This window comes from Hyaena hyaena, unplaced genomic scaffold (genome assembly GCF_003009895.1).
Source record: "Hyaena hyaena isolate Hyena2069 unplaced genomic scaffold, ASM300989v1 scaffold_658, whole genome shotgun sequence".
In the NCBI taxonomy this organism is placed as follows: domain Eukaryota; kingdom Metazoa; phylum Chordata; class Mammalia; order Carnivora; family Hyaenidae; genus Hyaena; species Hyaena hyaena.
The window spans coordinates 1,057,633-1,073,969 of NW_024081288.1; the positions used below are offsets into that span (position 1 = coordinate 1,057,633).

The following is a 16,337-nucleotide window of genomic DNA, read 5'->3' on the forward strand; positions in this document are numbered from 1 at the left end:
CCACGCTACCTCTCAGAGTCAATTCCACACCCTCACCGCCTGTCACACAAACTCCTGCCTGTCACAGTCAGTCCCAGCGGCTTCAGGGAAAAACGGCTAGCAGCCTCCAGTATCACCTTTAAAAATATATATTTACAGGAACAATTCCCCATTCTCTGGGACTCTTAGAAAAAAAAAAATCCATTATTTTGGGGAAGTAAAACAAACGGTGGAGACAGGTGTAGCACCGTCCCCCAAATCACCAACCCCCAGGTCCCCAGGCCCGGGCTGGACCGGTGCTGATGGGAGGTGAGCCCAGGAGTCCTTTGAACCCACCCTCCTCTCCAGCCTGGAATTAAGATAGGATAGGCTTTCTGCCCCCTCCCAATCCTCCCTCCCAACTCCAGGGACACTTAAAGGGTCCTTTGTACCCGCCCGCAGGAAATTGGGGGGCTGGGAGGGAGGGAGCTGAAAATACACGTTTGGTATCAAAAATAAACACTTGGGGGTGGCAGGAAGATTCCCCCCCAAATCCCTTCCTTCCCACCCACCCCATCTCAGATATAGGAAGAGATGCTCCCCTCTCCCCTATTGAAAAGCCCTGTTTAAAAATAGATTATACTATCAAAATGGCAGGGGATGGGGGACAAGGAGACCTGCAGTACTGGCTGGAGGGGCCCCCCAGACGGGGACCACTCCCCCAAAAAAACCCTCCATTGGGAGGTAACAGGCAGGACCCCAGGAGTTTGGCAGACACAGGAATGGCTTCTCAGGGGGAGAAGAACAAAAGGGGCATTTCTCCCTGGCCAAAAAGGTGGTATCTGAGAGAAAGGCTGGGGAGGTGGAAAATCCTATTTGAAGGGTGTGAGCCTTCCGTGGCCAAGCCTCCCAAACCGTTAAACGGCACAAATTCTTCCCGGACCTTTGGGTGTGGCCGGGAATAATAAACTACGACAAGCAACCTCTTCTACTCACACCCCCAAATGGAGACAGGGCTCCCTCAGCTTCCCAAGGGCAGGCTGAGAAATAAATAAAGAAAGGTCCTTCTCAAGCCAGACCCCGGTTGTCTCATCTCAGGGGAAAAAGGTGGAGATGGGGGGGAGATGTCCTCACCACCCCTCCAAAAGGGTTGGGCCAGGCTCCTCCCAGCGGCCTTCAAAAAATAAATAAATAAACCGTCCCCAACCTTGCGGCAGGAGACGTGTAAGGGCGGCCACTGGGGAACTGACCCAGAAGAGAGAAGTTGTCACGCTTCCTGTGGAAGGGTTATTGAGTGATCCTTCCTAAGAATCCCTACCCCACCACGACTAGAGTACAAGTCTGTCAGCGGAACTATGTTTCTCCTTGAGGCGGCCGGCTGGAGAGAAGTTCAGGGCCATGGCTGGAGTGGCCCCAGAAGGGAGTGGTGGCGGTGGTGATGGTAGTCATGGCTTCTGGGGCCCTGGGGAGAGCACCACGGGGGTTGAGAGGCCATCCACGCTGATGGAAGGGATGTGCACCTGGGCGCTGCCACTGGACGGAAACTGGGGACAGAAACAGGGAAAGGTCAGGGAGACGGGGGCCATGCTAGGGTCTCTCACCCTCCCCGAGATGGCGGAAAGAAAGGGGCTCCTACCTGGAAGGAGAGCTTGGCTGGGCTACGGGGTGCGATGGGACTCAGGGTGCTCCAGAAGTGAATGCTGGGGGGCAGCGAGCTTGGCGTCAGCAGCACCGGGGTCTGCGGGGAAGGGGCGGTTGGAACTCAACTGAGCAGGAAGGAACTTGGCTCCAGCCCCGCCAGATTTCCCACTCGGACTTCTGAGATCACCCTCCCGAAGTGCACAGGCTTACACCCCAACCACTAAGGTCAAGGCCAGAACACTCCCCCAATGTGACACAGACAACCCCTCCCAACTCCTGAGAGCCCACCTCCAGCTTCGTCGGGCCAGACCACCCGCAAGGCCCCATCCACGTGCCGCTTTCAACCTCACAAGTCACCACCCCATCGGCTTCGGATCAACCTTCAACTCTTACATCCCACCCACCCGAATACTTCACAGGAAACCCGCTAAGGAAATCCCACACCAAAAAGCCCCACGAAGGTTCCCCAAACCATGCCCCAACCCAGAAAACAGGGCCCGCACAAAGCCTCTCGGTCCCCGCCCACAAAACTCCCCACACCAGCCCCTCATTCGGACAGCCCGTCCCCAGGCACCGGAGACTGGCCGGCCCTCCGTTACTCAAGTCCCGTCCCTCCGGCCCGCTCTCAGGGCAGCCAATCCGGCTCGAAGGCTCCACCCTGCCGCTCACTCGGAGGGAAAGCACACTGGCCCTCGCAGTCCAGCTCCTCCCCCCCTCGCCCCACCCCTCCGCGGGCACTCACCAATGTGTGCGTAGGTAGCAGGGACGGGGTCAGCGCCGGCCCCGGCGCCTGCAGCCCCGAGCCAGTTCCCGCTCCTGGAGTCCGCTCGGGTCCTGGCCCACCCAGCAGGCTCGGGCTGAGTGGAAGCTCCAGGTCCCGGGGCTTCCGGCCCTTCTGAGGCTGGGCGATCTCCGCGTTGGAAGCAGTGGAAGCCGCGGAAGCCGCGAGGCCGCCGACCTGCGCTGCTGTCTCCATGACGACCGCGGGCAGCCGGGCCGGTACGCCCTCCGCGGGAGGGATTTCCGGCCCAACCTTAGCGGCTTCCTGCACAAACCCCGCCTCCCCACCGACTGCGGCTTCCACCTCTTCCTTGGGCCCGTCCACTTTCACTTCGGGGGGCAGGGGCCTGCCCAACCCGGGATCCACATTCAGCTCTTCTGATTTAGGGTTCTGAGCCTCGGGTGGGGTCAGGATGACCTGAGAGAGGAGGGCGGGCGGGCAGAGGGGGCGCATAAGGCTTGCTGGGCTAGCGAAGCCAAGGACTTTTCTTGGAGAGCAGGACTTCGTAGCAGGGGGCATGGCTGCACATCGAGGCAGGTACATCGACAAGATGGGGCTTTGCCGAGGATGTGGGGCTTCTTCGGGGGCAGCCTCTCTCCGGGGACAGGGCTGCCCCCTCAGGGTGGGCCTCCCGGGGACACTGCCCCCCTTCGTGAAAGCAGCGGTTCTCAAAAATCTGCATTATGGACTAGCAGCGTGTGCCTCATCTGGAAACTAGTTAAAAATACAAATTCTCGTGCTCGACCCCAGATCCACAGAACCAGAGACTCTGGGCAGTGGGCCGCAGCAACCTGGAGTTTATGCTAAGGTGAGAGAGCCTATGTGTTAAGCAAATACAGTCGGGCACCTTGTGGAGCTCAGTACTTGCACAGCTCTCCTCCCCAACCCCTTCTCCCTGGGAACTTCTGTGCCCCCCCCCCCCCCCCCATCTAAGTAGGATGTTTATGTGCCTTCTACCAGCCTGCCTCCTCATTTGGGGATTGTACATCCTCCCTCTCCATATTCCAGTTCTTACCTGCAGAGGCAGGCCGGCCTCCTCAGCTTCCAGGCAGGCCTCCAGGGGGCTTGGACTGGTGCTCCTGCTCCCGGAAGGGGGCACTGCAGCTCCTGCAGGGGCCGTGTTGGGGAGCACTGAGGCAGGCCGAGGATGAGGGGGCGGCTGGGGCTGCGGCTGCAGGGACTGGATGGTGAAGGTGGAATAGAGGCCTGAGCGCATGTACTCGTTCCGGCTGCTGCGCGCCAAGCCACCCGGGCCTGCCATGCCCGCACCCTTGGGTGTGCCTGGTTTCCCAGAGGCAGTGTCCCCAGGGACAGCGTGTACAGAGGTGGGGGCCACGTTTGCCACAGTGGAGGTGATCGACACCTCAGGCTGGGGCGGGCAGTCCTCGGTGGAGCACCTCGCGACCTCGGGGTAGGACACAAACTTGTAGACGAACTTCTGGCCGCTCACTTTGCGGATGATGTTCTGGGAAGGGAGGAGACAGGATAGAGGGCCTTAGACAGGAGGGCCGGAGGGGAGGGGAGGGATGGAGGGTGGAGGGGTGCGTCTCCCAGGGTCTTTCTGGTCCCTCTCCTGTCTTTTTACATATATGCCATCCCACCTCCGTGTCTGCCCCAGCGTGGGTCCCCCCCTCCCAGCCTATCTTTCACCCACGTCTTTCCCGATTTGGGGGCTCCTCCCTTCTCCTCCAGGAACTAGGGGTGTCTGGGGGGCTAACAGGGCCAGGCCTAGCGGGGGTGGCTGCCGGGGCAGTGTTGGGGGTGTAGCTGACGCAGTGAGGCAGGAAAACACAGTAACGGATGTAAATATTGGAAGAGACTAAATTAATATAGAAGAATGTGGTGAGCAGTTGCTAATATGGAGGATTATGTGAAGCTATTGATACAGAAGGACAAGAGGACAAGGTCACTAGGGAGAAAAGGAGCCTCACTTTGTGTTTTGTCTTGGGCTTTCTTTTGGTTCTTGTCACATTTTCTTTCTTTTTTTTAATGTTTTTTTTTTTAATATATATTTTTTTTTATTTCTAGGAGAGAGAGACAGCGTGAGCAGGGGAGGGTCAGAGAGAGAGGGAGTCACAGACTGAAACAGGCTCCAGGCTCTGAGCTGGCAGTCAGCACAGAGCCTGACGCGGGGCTCGAACCCACGAACTGCGAGATCATGACCCGAGCGAAAGTCGGACGCTTAACCGACTAAGCCACCCAGGCGCCCCTTTAATGTTTATTTTTAAGAGAGAGAGAGAGAGAGCGCGCGAGCGAGCGCATGAGCGGGGAAAGGGCAGAGAGACAGAGGGAGAAAGGGAGACAGAGGATCCAAAGCAGCCTTCAGGCTCCAAGCTGTCAGCACAGAGCCTGACACGGGGCTTAAGCTCAGGGACCTCGAGATCATGCCCTGAGCCAAAGTCGGGCGCTTAACCGACTGAGCCACCCAGGCACCCCTCACAGTTTATTTCTTGACTGAGCTGTAACCGAGGGGCCCCATTCTTAACACCGTGGTAGACTTTAAAGCTAAGGCCATTAGAAAATGGAGTGACTGATAGTAAGTAGATAAGAGCATTAAAATGCTGGTATAAATATTGGGGGGACCCTCAAGGCTGGCTGGGTGGATCGCAGACCACATCTGAGATATTTCAGGATAGGTTGGGAGGGTCTCGGGAATGTTGTGGTGCCTCATTAATGTTGTTTCGGAGGTTTCAGCTAAAGGAATAAAATATGAAAAATGGAATAGATGCTATCAATAATTAAGAGTGTGCAGCATAGGTCCAGGGCTGTTCTGGGGGACAAGAGGCATCCGGTGGGCACTCGGGCACCCTAGAGACCTCTTAATCCTGGTCAGGTATGTCACAGAGTGGGTCTGTGTTTCTCAGACAAGGAATGGAGAAGGATATTCATTAATATTGGTTTGGAAGTTTCAGACAAAGGAGAAAATGAAATAACTGGTAAACTGTGGGGGAGGGGAAACGCAACACCGGTCTGCGAGCCTGAGAGGGTGAGGAAAATGTACAATTTTAGCTCTAGGAATAAGATGATAACATAATAAACACTGGGGTGGACCAGTGTTGCTCTGGGAATGCAAGAGAATGGGGTGTGGAGGTGGCATTAAACATGTTGTTTTGGAGGTTTTAGCTAAAGGAATGAGAGAAGAATCGAAAAAAAGGTCCAGTATCCCAGAGGATGAGGTACGGAAAGGTTGCTGTAATACCGGCACGGAGGTTCTGATGCTGGGAAGAAGAATATTCTGGAATAAGAGCAGATTATGAAATAACTGAGGAAGCCCAGGACTGGTCCAGTCCCAGAAGACAGGATGAGGAAGGGTCACTTGTAGTGGTGTTTTCAAGAATTTTTAGCTAGAAGACAAGAAAATGAAATGTTGTGCGGGGGGTGGTGGGGTAGGGCTCAGTACTAATACTGCGGTGAAGGTTTCAGCCAGAGCAGTGGCCCAAAGAAAATACCTGAGCTAAATGTCGGGGGTGCCCAACACCGGCGTGAGAGTACCAGAGGATGGGGTACGAAATAGTACATTTTCTTTTCAGAGTTACAGTTAGGCACAGTAAGGCGAGAAAATGAAATGACTGACGCCAATGTGGGTGGTCCCCGGTCCTGGTCTCCGAGGCCTTACCTTGTCATAGTAGTACCGCAGGGCCCGGCTGAGCTTGTCGTAATTCATGTTGGTCTTGTTCTTGCGCAGCCCCCACAGCCGGGCCACCTCCTCGGCATCCACCAGCTTGAACTCACCACCATCCCGTGAGGTCCAGGAGATGATGTGGCCGTTGCCTTGCTCTCGCAGAAGCTGCAGCAGAAACTGCCACAGCGTCACAGAGGGGTCCATCGCTGGGGGAGCGCTCACGCCATCCCAGGGGTACCTGGAGGGCAGACGGCTCAGAGCTGGGAGGCTGTGAACACAGGAGGGGGCAAAGGTCGGCGGGAGGAGGATTCCTTTTTTCGCCATCTTGTCTCCGCCTCTGTCCCCAAAGCTCACCGTCATTCCCTAAACACGCTCAGACTAAATGCTAAGCTCCTCAGCCTGGCTTCAGATGACCCCTCATAACGGTAGGGGACTTTGGGGGACGAGGATGGTGTGAATGTACTTTGCACGTGGGACAAATGTAAATCTTTGGGGGCCAGAGGGCAGACTTTAGTAGGCAAAATAATGCCCTTCTCAAAAAGGGTCCACATATTGGGGCGCCTGGGGGGGCTCAGTCGGTTAAGGGTTCCACTCTCGATCTCAGCTCAGGTCATGATCTCATGGTTCGTGAGTTGGAGCCCCGCGTCGGGTTCCATGCTGACAGCGCGCAGAGCCTGCTTGGGATTCTGTCTCTTCCCCTCTCTGCTCCTTCCCTGTTCTCTCTCTCTCTCAAAACTAAATAGGGGCACCTGGGCGGCTCAGTCGGTTAAGCATCCGCTTTCAGCTCAGGTCATGATCTCACGGTTCGTGGGTTCGAGCCCTACATCGGGCTCTGTGCTGACAGCTAGCTCAGAGCTTGGAGCCTGCTTCGGATTCTGTACCTCCCTCTCTGACCCTCCCCTGCTTGCTCTGTTTCTCTGTCTCTCAAAAAAACCCAAAAACCAAAAACCAAACAACAACAACAAAAAAAACTAAATAAAATGAACTTTAGAACAAAACCAAAAAGTAAAAAACGTCCACATCCTAATCTCTGGAACCTGTGAGTGTATTATGTTACAAAGCAAAAGGAACTTTGCAGATGAACTTACGGAATGCCCTCTTCTCTGCAGGGAATACGTTTCAAGACCCCCCCCCACCCCCGGTGGATGCCTGAAACTGTGGATAGTACCAAACCCTATATATACTATATTTGTTTCCTATACAGAGACACGTGGGATAAAGTTTAATTTATGAATTAGGCACACTAAGAGATTAATAATAACTGATAATAAAATAGAACAATTATGGCAATATACTATAATAAAAGTTATGGGAATGTGCTCTTAGTATGTTATTGTTCTATACTCACCCTTCTTTTTAAAAAAAATTTTAATGTTTATTTTTGAGGGAGAGAAAGACAGAGCAAGAGTGGGGAAGGGGCAGAGAGAGAGGTTGACACAGAATCCGAAGCAGGCTCCAGGCTCTGAGCTAGCTGTCAGCACAGAGCCCGACTCGGGGCTGGAACCCACGAACCGTGAGATCATGACTTGAGTTGAAGCCGGACGCTTAACTGACTGAGCCACCCAGGCGCCCCTGTACTCACCCTTCTTGTGATGATGTGAGATGGTAAAATACCTGTATAATGCGATGAAGCGAGGCGAATGACGTAGGCATTGTGACATAGTGCTAGGCTACCACTGAGCTTCTTTCTGATGATAAGTCCGGAGGATCACCTTCCTTTTCCCCATGGGTAACCGAAACCGTGGATAAGGGGGTACTACTGTACAAACCTTAGGGAGACTGTTCTGGATTATTTGAGTGAGCTGAATCTAATCACAGGGACTCTTACTAAAAGCAAGATGCAGAAAGATGGCTCAGAGAGATGCAATGAGAGAAGAGGGAGGAGAGATTCAAGGCACGAGAGGTACTCGATCTGCCATTGCTGGCTTTGAAGGCGGCAGAATGGAGCTTGAGCCCAGGAATATGGTGGCCTCCTAAATGTGGGACTGACCCTCAGCTGACAGTAAGGAAACATGAGACCTTAATCCTACCACCTTGAGGAACTGAATTCCGCCAGCAACTTGAATGAGCAGGAACCTCCCCCCCACCCCGCCCCGAGCCTCCAGAAGGAATGCAGCTGTGTCCACACCTGGGTTTCGGCCTGGACTTCTGGCCTCCAGAGTGCCAAGATCATAATTTACATCGTTGTAAGCAGCTAGATTTGTGACAGTTTGTTACAGCCAGAGTGGAAAACTAGTGTATAATGCCCCTCACCTGAACATTCTCATTTGCATCCTCTACCACATCAAACATCAAGTGTTCCAGGAGGTTCCTTCCGCCAGCCCCTCGCGAAAGCGATTCACTCCGTGTGGGGCTCCCCTCTGCCTGCAAGTCTTCCCCATCGTCTGAGTCCCAGCCCACAGAAGCCTTGCCTTTCTGAAGGCTTCCTGAAACTCAATGCCTGCCGTCTTCTGTCTCTCTACTACACACCCCTCGGGCCTGTTACTGTCCCTGTACATTCTCCTTGAGAATAGCAAGAGCTAACGTTTATTAGGTTCGTGATACTAAGCTGACATTGTTCCAGCCAGGCAATATGGCCTAACAGACGACCGCCCAGGCTCGAGAGCCAGATTGCCAGGACTGGAATCCTGGTTTCGCTACTTATTAGCGGCGCGGCCCTGGGCATATTCTTTAACCTCTGTGTGCCTCGATTTTCCCATCTGTGAAATAGGGATAATAATAACACCAAGTTCATAGAGTTACTGTACAGATTAAATATAATGTGCCTCGAGTACAATAAGCTCTTAATAGCTATGAGTTTCTAATTTGTTCCTGATTCCTTACCTTCTATTCCAAAATCCAAAAAGCTCTAACGACAGAAAACTTTATAACCCTTTGGGCGACGAAACCACACTTGAAATGAGCGAGGCCCTTTCTGGTCTTTATTGATCCTCACTCAGTGTGGCTGTTCGTACATTTTGCTACAGAAATCTGAACGTGGCTGATTACTGAGCCCACTGAGGGTGTTATGTAACACCTTGTGTGTGCACCTTGTTGCCTTCCTAAAATCTGGGAAAAAATGTGCAAGTCTGAAACACATCTGGCCCCGAGGGTTTTGGATAAGGGGATGTAGACCTGTACTGCTATTTTTATAGGTACTGACTCATTTATCTTTCATCACAGCTCTGGAAAATAGGTGCTCTTTATTATCGTCAATTTCCCGGGGAGGAAGCTGAGGCACGGAATGTCCAAATGACGTGTACAGGCCACAGAGCCTAAGACGCACAGCCAGGATTTGGACCCATGCAGTCAGATTCCAGTCGTCTAAGCCTTTAAAACCTTAGGCTAAACTGCCCCCACACCGCTCCTTCGGCGCATCCCATGGAGAGCAGGAGCAGCCCTGCCCACCGCCCCAGAACTGCCCTCTTTGCTGAGGGGGAACAGGAAATAAACATGGAGCTTCCTATTTCTTCTCAAGGAATGGGCTTTCATCAATCACCTGTTCACTGGCTGGGCTTGTTGGGTTAAGAAGACCTTCCAAACCAGGTTTCAAAGAACCTTCCTCTATTATTTATAGCTTGATTCTTTAATCTGTAATGAAATATACAGTATGAGCCTCTCAGGTCTGAGCTGTTTGGAAGTTCATTCGGCGGACACGGTTTTAGGCTATGATACAAGTCACAGAGCCACAGAGGGTCCACATTAGAGAGTCCTGTCATCAGAGGCTTCACTGAGTTTATTTCAAAGACCTGCCTGTTTCAGAGGCACAAAGGGTTCAGTCCTGGTGGTGAAGACAGGCAATTTTACCAGTTCCTCTTTCAGCCGCGCTAGAACCTATCAATTAAGGTGAAATCCAACCTATCAATTAAAGTGAAATCCGACAGTTTGCTTCAAGCTTCAACAGCACACAGGATTTTCTATTTTGTTTATTCTCATATTTCTCGCTTGACCCCTAATGAGAGTCCTAGTAATTCGCCGACTCAAATGTGTTTACTTCTCTTCACCTCATTCATTTAGCAAGCATTTATTTTAAAAAAAAAATTTTTAAATGTTTATTTTTGAGAGAGAGAGAGAGAGAGAGAGAGAGAGGAAACGGGTGGGGGAGGGGGCAGAGATAGAGGGGACAGAGGTTCCGAAGCAGCCTCTGCGCTGACAGCCCCAGGCGGGGCTCGAACTCACGAACCGTGAGATCACAACTGAGTCGAAGTTGGACTCCTACCCGACTGAGCCACCCAGGCGCCCCTAGCAAGCATTTATTGAGCACCAGGCGTTGGGGATATGGCAGTGAACCAGACAAAAATCCCTGCTCTAGTGGAATTCACACTGTCGTGAGGAAGACAGATAAGAAACAAGATAAATGAGCACAAAAATATGTCAGATGGTAAGAAGGGCTATGGGAAGAAAACGAAGCAGGGACAGGAGCTGTTATTTTTCAAAGGGTAGCCAGGGGGGAGGGGAGGCACCGAGCAGGTAAAATCTGAGCAACTGAGGTGTGAGAGTCAGGTCTGTGATGAGCCGGGGAGGAGGCCGATCCAGGCAGAGGACATGGGGACACAGGATGAACGACCCCAAGGCTGGGGCGGCGCTGGGCGGGTCAGAGGAAGAGAAAGGAGTCTGGCAAGGTTGGAGAGGAGGGAGTAAGGGCACAAAGGGCCAAACCAAGTGAGGCTTTTTCGGGCCCTGCAAGGACTTCGAGTGGAGGAGAGCCACATGAGGGCTGCGAACAGAGGGGCAAGAGGCTGTGACTGGGATTTTCACAGGATCAGCCTTCTGGCTGTTTTGAGGAGACCTGACTGGAGGGATGGAAGAGGCTACAGCAATAGTCCAAGTGAGAGACGGTGGCGGTGGCGGTGGCGGTGGCACTGGGGAGGGGGTGGCTGAGTTCTGGACAAAATGTGAAAAGGCAGGGAACACGATTTGCTGACAAAAAGGATGGGGGTGGGCGAGAGAGGCATCGTCAAGGGTGATTCTAGCCTGGAAGGATGGAGCCAGGACCAGCCGAGACGGGCGCGAGGTTGGGGGCAAGGCTGGGAGGTCAATTTTGGACTGTCTCCGAGGCCTGGTAGACGCCCGTATGTAGGCTATGACCAGTAATAGTGCTTTCAAACATAGTCCTCCAGCCCTGGCTGTGTGCCGCAACTGCTTTCAGCCACTTGACTCGACCATCAAAGCAACACTGTGGGGTGGGCATTACCAGTATCCTCCCATTTGCCAGATGAGGAAATAGAGGTGGAGCTTGACAGCTTGCCCCGAATCACGCAGCTGGCAGCTGGCAGAGCCAGGGTTCAAACCCAGGCAGTGTGGCTCCAGTTAGGGGTCCCAGCACTTCGCACCACCAGCGTTCTATGAAGAGAGATGGGAGGGGAAGGCCCTAGAGGGCGACAGGGATGCTGTTTTTCCACAGGGTGAGCAGGGAGGGAGCAGGCCACGCTGACCTCTGTGGGAAGGGTCCTTGCGCATGCCGTACAGACTCCAAGGTGGCCACAAGCTGGCCACACTACATCACGGGCGCCATGAGTCCATCCAGGTCCCACCTCTGAGGACACGTATGTGCCCTTCCCTCTTCTCACCCCCGATAAGCCCTTTATTATATAGGCATCAAGTTCCGGTATCTCCCGGGCAGAATTAAAATTCTTCCTCGGGGTGATCCAATGTGATGAACAACCTGTCTGCTCTTGCAAATCTGTTCTTCTCTCTGAGTCTTCAGTCTCATACTCCTCTGCCCTATTCTAGCTGTGTGACCTTGAGCAAGTTACTTAACCTCTCTGGGTCTGTTTCTGCCATCTGTAAAAGATCCTCAAAATATACTATTCTTAAAGGCTTTTGTGAGGATTAAATGCCAATATATGTAAAGGGCTTAGAAAACTATCTCTGGCATGTGGGAGACACCCAACAAATGTTAGCTCTTAGCTTGTGGATCAGCCTTCTCCCTCCCCACCCACCCCAAACCTTATGTATCACCATGGCCTATACCATCTGGCTCTTATCACCACTCATGACCTTGCCTTCTGCCTTCTCCCTCCACTCTGCTCCAGCCACACTGGCCTCCTTCATGTTTCCTTTTTTTTTTTTTTAATGTTTGTTTATTTCTGAGAGTGAGCAAGCTTGTGGGGGTAGACAGAGAATCCCACGCAGGCTCCGTGCTATCAGTGCAGAGGCTGACATGGGGTTTGATCTCACGAACTGGGTCGGATGCTTAACCAACTGAGCCACCCAGGTGCCCCATCCTCCTCCATGTTTCTTTCTTGTTTTTTTAATGTTTATTTTTGAGAGAGAGAGAGAGAGAGAGAGAGAGGAGACACAGAATCTGAAGCAGGCTCCAGGCTCTGAGCTGTTAGCACAGAGCCTGATGTGGGACCTGAACCCATGAACCATGAGATTGTGACCTGAGCTGAAGTCAGACGCTTAACTGACTGAGTCACGCAGGTGCCTCCTCCTTCATGTTTCTTGAACCCTCTAGGCACAATCTGATCTCAGGGCCTTTGCACTGGCTGTTCCTTCTGCCTGGCACACTCTTCCCCTGGACATTATGGCTCCCTCCCTGACCTCCTTCAGGCCTTAATTCAAGAGTCACCTTCTAAATGAGGCCTGCCCGGTGCCTAAGATTTCAACCACCCCCATACTCTATCCTCGTCTTTCCTACTTCATTTTTCCCCCTTAGTGCTTGTCTAACATACTAGATCTAATTTTACTTCCTGTTTTATTTATATAGTCCATCTCACCCACTTTTAGCAAACGTCTGCTCCACAAGGGCAGGAATTTCTGCCTGTTCTGTTCCCTCCCATGTCCCCAGCACCTAGAAGAGTGCCTGGTACTCAGTAGGTCCTAAGTGTTTGCTGAACGAACAGTCCCAACTAGCTTCTTAGCGAGCCCTCTTCATCTCCATCTTCCTCCCTCCCTTGGATTCATCTGAAATTCTATATTTTCACATTCACTCATGCAATACATTCTTATTGAGGACTTACTATATTCTAGGTATATAATATATATAATATATATAGAGACTATATAATATAGTCTATATAATATATAGACTACCTAGACTGACCCAGCAGTCAACAAAGAGACAAAAATTGTAAGCCCTCATGGGACTCCCATTCTAATGGGGAGAGACAATGAATGCAATCAACTGGTAAAATGCACAGTGTGTCTGATAGTGAAGAGGGGCAAAGGGATCAATAAAGCAGAGAAGGGACTTGCGTCCTGCTAAGTATGCAGGTTCAGGTGGTCAGGGACAGGCTGACATCTGAACAGAGCTCTGAACAGAATCACGGAGAGATCAGGGGTACAGTGTTCCAGGCAGGAAATGTAACGAACACAATGGCCCCGAGGCTGGATCACATCTGATGTGCTTGAGGATAAGTGAGGTGCTCACTGTGACTGGAACAGCACTGAGGGGACAAGGCGCAGGAGGTGAGGCCAGAGAGGTTACTTGTTTTATTAATTCCCGGGTATTTTTTACACTGGAGCGGAATCTGGTTCTGATTTCTCCATTTTACGAATGAGGTATCGGGTGCAGGGAGAAAGTGGTTAAATCACTCAGGTCACAGGGCTGCTGGGATTGGGGGTGGATGGGTGCTGAGCCACGGTGTGGAATGGAGGCAGCTCTGCAGGCAGGGGGAACAGCAAAATCAAAAGCTTGGAGATGAGAAGTAATTTGGTTTTTAGGGAGCGGGGTCTCATGTGGGATGGGATGAGGTGAGGGAGGGGAGTCTCAAAAATTATTTTGTGTTGAGGGGTCACCTAATGGGGTACTTACCTCTGGATGAGGTGTTGAACCCCTATGCCAAACTTTCCTCACTACCTGTCTCATAGGGTGATGGTGAGGATTAAATGAGCTCCTTAATATAAAGCCCCTTGCCAGGTACCTAGTAGGTGCTCAATAAATGTTAGCTCCTAGTGGTTTTATCACTATCTCTAATGTACCCATTTATTGTAGTGAGGCAGAATGGCTTAGTGGTTAACGATGTATATGAGGGGGTGTGTTCTAGAGGGAAAAAGACCTGGGTTCAACAGGCACACTGGATGATCCAATATTAAGGAGGGACGGGGGGGTGGGAGGGTGGAAGGCCACAGACTGATCCACCACAAGGAAAGGAGGGAGAAGATAAAAGCACCCTCCTGCAGGAGGGATTGCAAAGCTCTGGACTCAGGGGAGGATATGGGGGTGTGTGCCTGAATGCAAGCACATGGGTGGCAGGAAAGCCAATGAACACATCTACTGCAAAGGTGGGGGTGGGGGGGAGTGCAAAGGCTCATCTTATTTACTGGGGTTAAGAGGAGCAGAAAGGCGCACGGACTGCACAACAGTAGAGGAGAAAAACCATCACAGAGACTGATTAAAAGAAGGTAACGAGGCCATGGACGGGGCTACTGAAATGGGGCGATAAAAAGCCCTGAACTGACCCACGATTAAAAGGAAGGGAGAAGCCCAAGGACCGGAGCTACAATCTACAAAAAAGGGGAGGACAGGGCAATGGGCTGATAACCAGGGGAATGTGAATACAAGCATTCAGACAGACCCACGCGGGGGAGGGGGGACATGTGCGATAAAGCCACGTACCGATACATTGCGGGACTGAGGAGGCAGGGATACAACTTCACAGATTAACTCACTGTTAAATGGGGGTGGGGGGTGCACAACGCCACGGATTTATTCACTACAAGCAACAGGAGTGGTGGAACAAACAAGGCCACAGACGGGGCCCTTGAAAGTTGAGGACAGGAGAAATACGAACACTCAGATGCACCTACTGTCAAGGAGTCGGACAATGCCAGAGACGGCTCCCCTCTAAGTGGGGGTGGGGGCAAGACCGTGGGCGAGTCCACTGTAAGGTGGGGTGGGGAGAAATATAAGCACGCAGACCGATCCATTATTAAACAGGAAGGGGGGATCAGGCCACGGTCAGCTCCACTACAAGGGGCGTAGGGAGGTGACAATACCACAGGCAGGTCCACCAGCCGTGGAGGTGGCGGTGGGCAGTCGAACACAGGCAGGCCACGGGCCAAGCCACATCCCTCGCGCGGGGGCGGGAAGGATACGTGGGGTCACGGACTGGCCCTCCACCCTCCAGGCCCCGGGCTCACCTGTGTGTAGCGCAGTGGCAGTGTTGGCAGCTCCGGGGGGCGGGGGCTCCATGCGCAGCCCCACCGCCCCCCAGGCCCGGGCTCCGAGGCGGCGGCGGTGGCGGCGGTGGCGGCGGTGGCGGCGGTGGCGGCGGCGGCGGCAGCAGCTAGAAGCCACCCCTGCGTTTCCTCACGGCTCACGTGGGACTACTGAGGAGGGGCCGAGCATTCTGCCGCTCGTTGATTGGACACAACGCTGAGGCTCAACTGCGCGGCTTCCAAGGTTGGGGAGGCGGGGCCTGCCCCACAGAGCTACGCCGTGATTGGCCCGAGGGGAATTGATGGAACGCAGATGGCCGCTTAGGTTCCGAGGGGGCGTGGTGGACCCACCCCCTCCGGTGCTTCACGCTAATTGGCTCAAGACTGACAGCCCGTGGGCGATTGACAAGATCCTGGGGGCGCCTGCCTCACATTGATTGGCCTGTATGGAAGACAGCCTCCGAGGATAGGGGCGGATGGACCCTGCTTCCCGCTGATTGGTGGATGAGGAGCTCCTAGACAGCTGCCAAAACACCAACGGGGCGGTGCTGCACGCCACGCTGCTCAGCGGAAGCTGGACTTGTATGGAAGTGGGCGTAGCAGCCGACTGGAAGGGGGTCGGGCCACGGCTGTGCGTAGGTGGGCACGGTAACTCTATAGTGATTGGCTAGAAGAGACGAGTTTAGCAGGGGCAGAGATAGGAGGGCTGGACGGCAGCCAGGCACGCAAGGGGGTGTTGAGTGGTGGAAACTAAATGTCTACGAGGAGGGCAGCGTCGAGCAGCAGCCAGTTATAAACGGGCGGAACCTGGCTCTGCATTGATTGGCGGAAGCTGGGCTCAACCTAGAAGAGGGGCCGGACCAGGGAGGGAGGGATCCGGCTTTGCGCCCATTGGTGGAAGCTGGAACTATTTAGAAGCGGGGTGAGGAGACAGGCGTGGGTGTAATCTAAGGTACCCCAGTAATGATTAGGGTGTGGGAGAGGTGCAAAACTTAGGGCCAGGAGTGAACGAGTGATTGTCTTGGGAACAAACCTCCACCCTGAACGGGTCCGTTCTCTATGATCATTCAGAGTTATGTCCAGGAAAAGAAACGGAAAGAAGAGCCAGGTGGGGGGCCCAGGTTGCCAAGGCGACAGAAGAAAGGGCAGAGCAGAAAGTCAAGTGGCAAATGCTGCTAGGCAATAGGCTGGAGGCTGGACTTCAGGGGTGCTTTACAGGTTCCACACAGAGACTGGATCTCTGGGCCTCCA

General features: G+C 53.1%; 1 protein-coding gene across 1 annotated transcript; it reads right to left on the reverse strand.

Moving 5' to 3' along the window:
* Positions 1-112: 112 nt before the first annotated feature.
* Positions 113-15,227, reverse strand: ELK1 (ETS transcription factor ELK1). The gene is made up of 6 exons (XM_039216789.1): positions 15,069-15,227; positions 5,997-6,270; positions 3,396-3,845; positions 2,342-2,797; positions 1,595-1,696; positions 113-1,502 (listed from the first exon to the last, which is right to left on the reverse strand). Exons 2-6 carry the CDS (start codon positions 6,204-6,206, stop codon positions 1,404-1,406), a joined length of 1,317 nt encoding a protein of 438 aa, XP_039072720.1. The 5' UTR covers positions 6,207-6,270; positions 15,069-15,227; the 3' UTR covers positions 113-1,403.
* Between the last annotated feature and the right edge of the window lie 1,110 nt (positions 15,228-16,337).

Coding starts and splice junctions, on each gene's coding strand:
- ELK1 (XM_039216789.1), bottom strand. CDS start 6,206: ATGGACCCCTCTGTGACGCTGTGGCAGTTTCTGCTGCAGCTTCTGCGA. Junction 3,846..5,996: donor TGCGGTACTACTATGACAAG/GTAAGGCCTCGG, acceptor CTCCCTTCCCAG/AACATCATCCGCAAAGTGAG. Junction 1,697..2,341: donor TGCTACCTACGCACACATTG/GTGAGTGCCCGC, acceptor CCTTCCCCGCAG/ACCCCGGTGCTGCTGACGCC.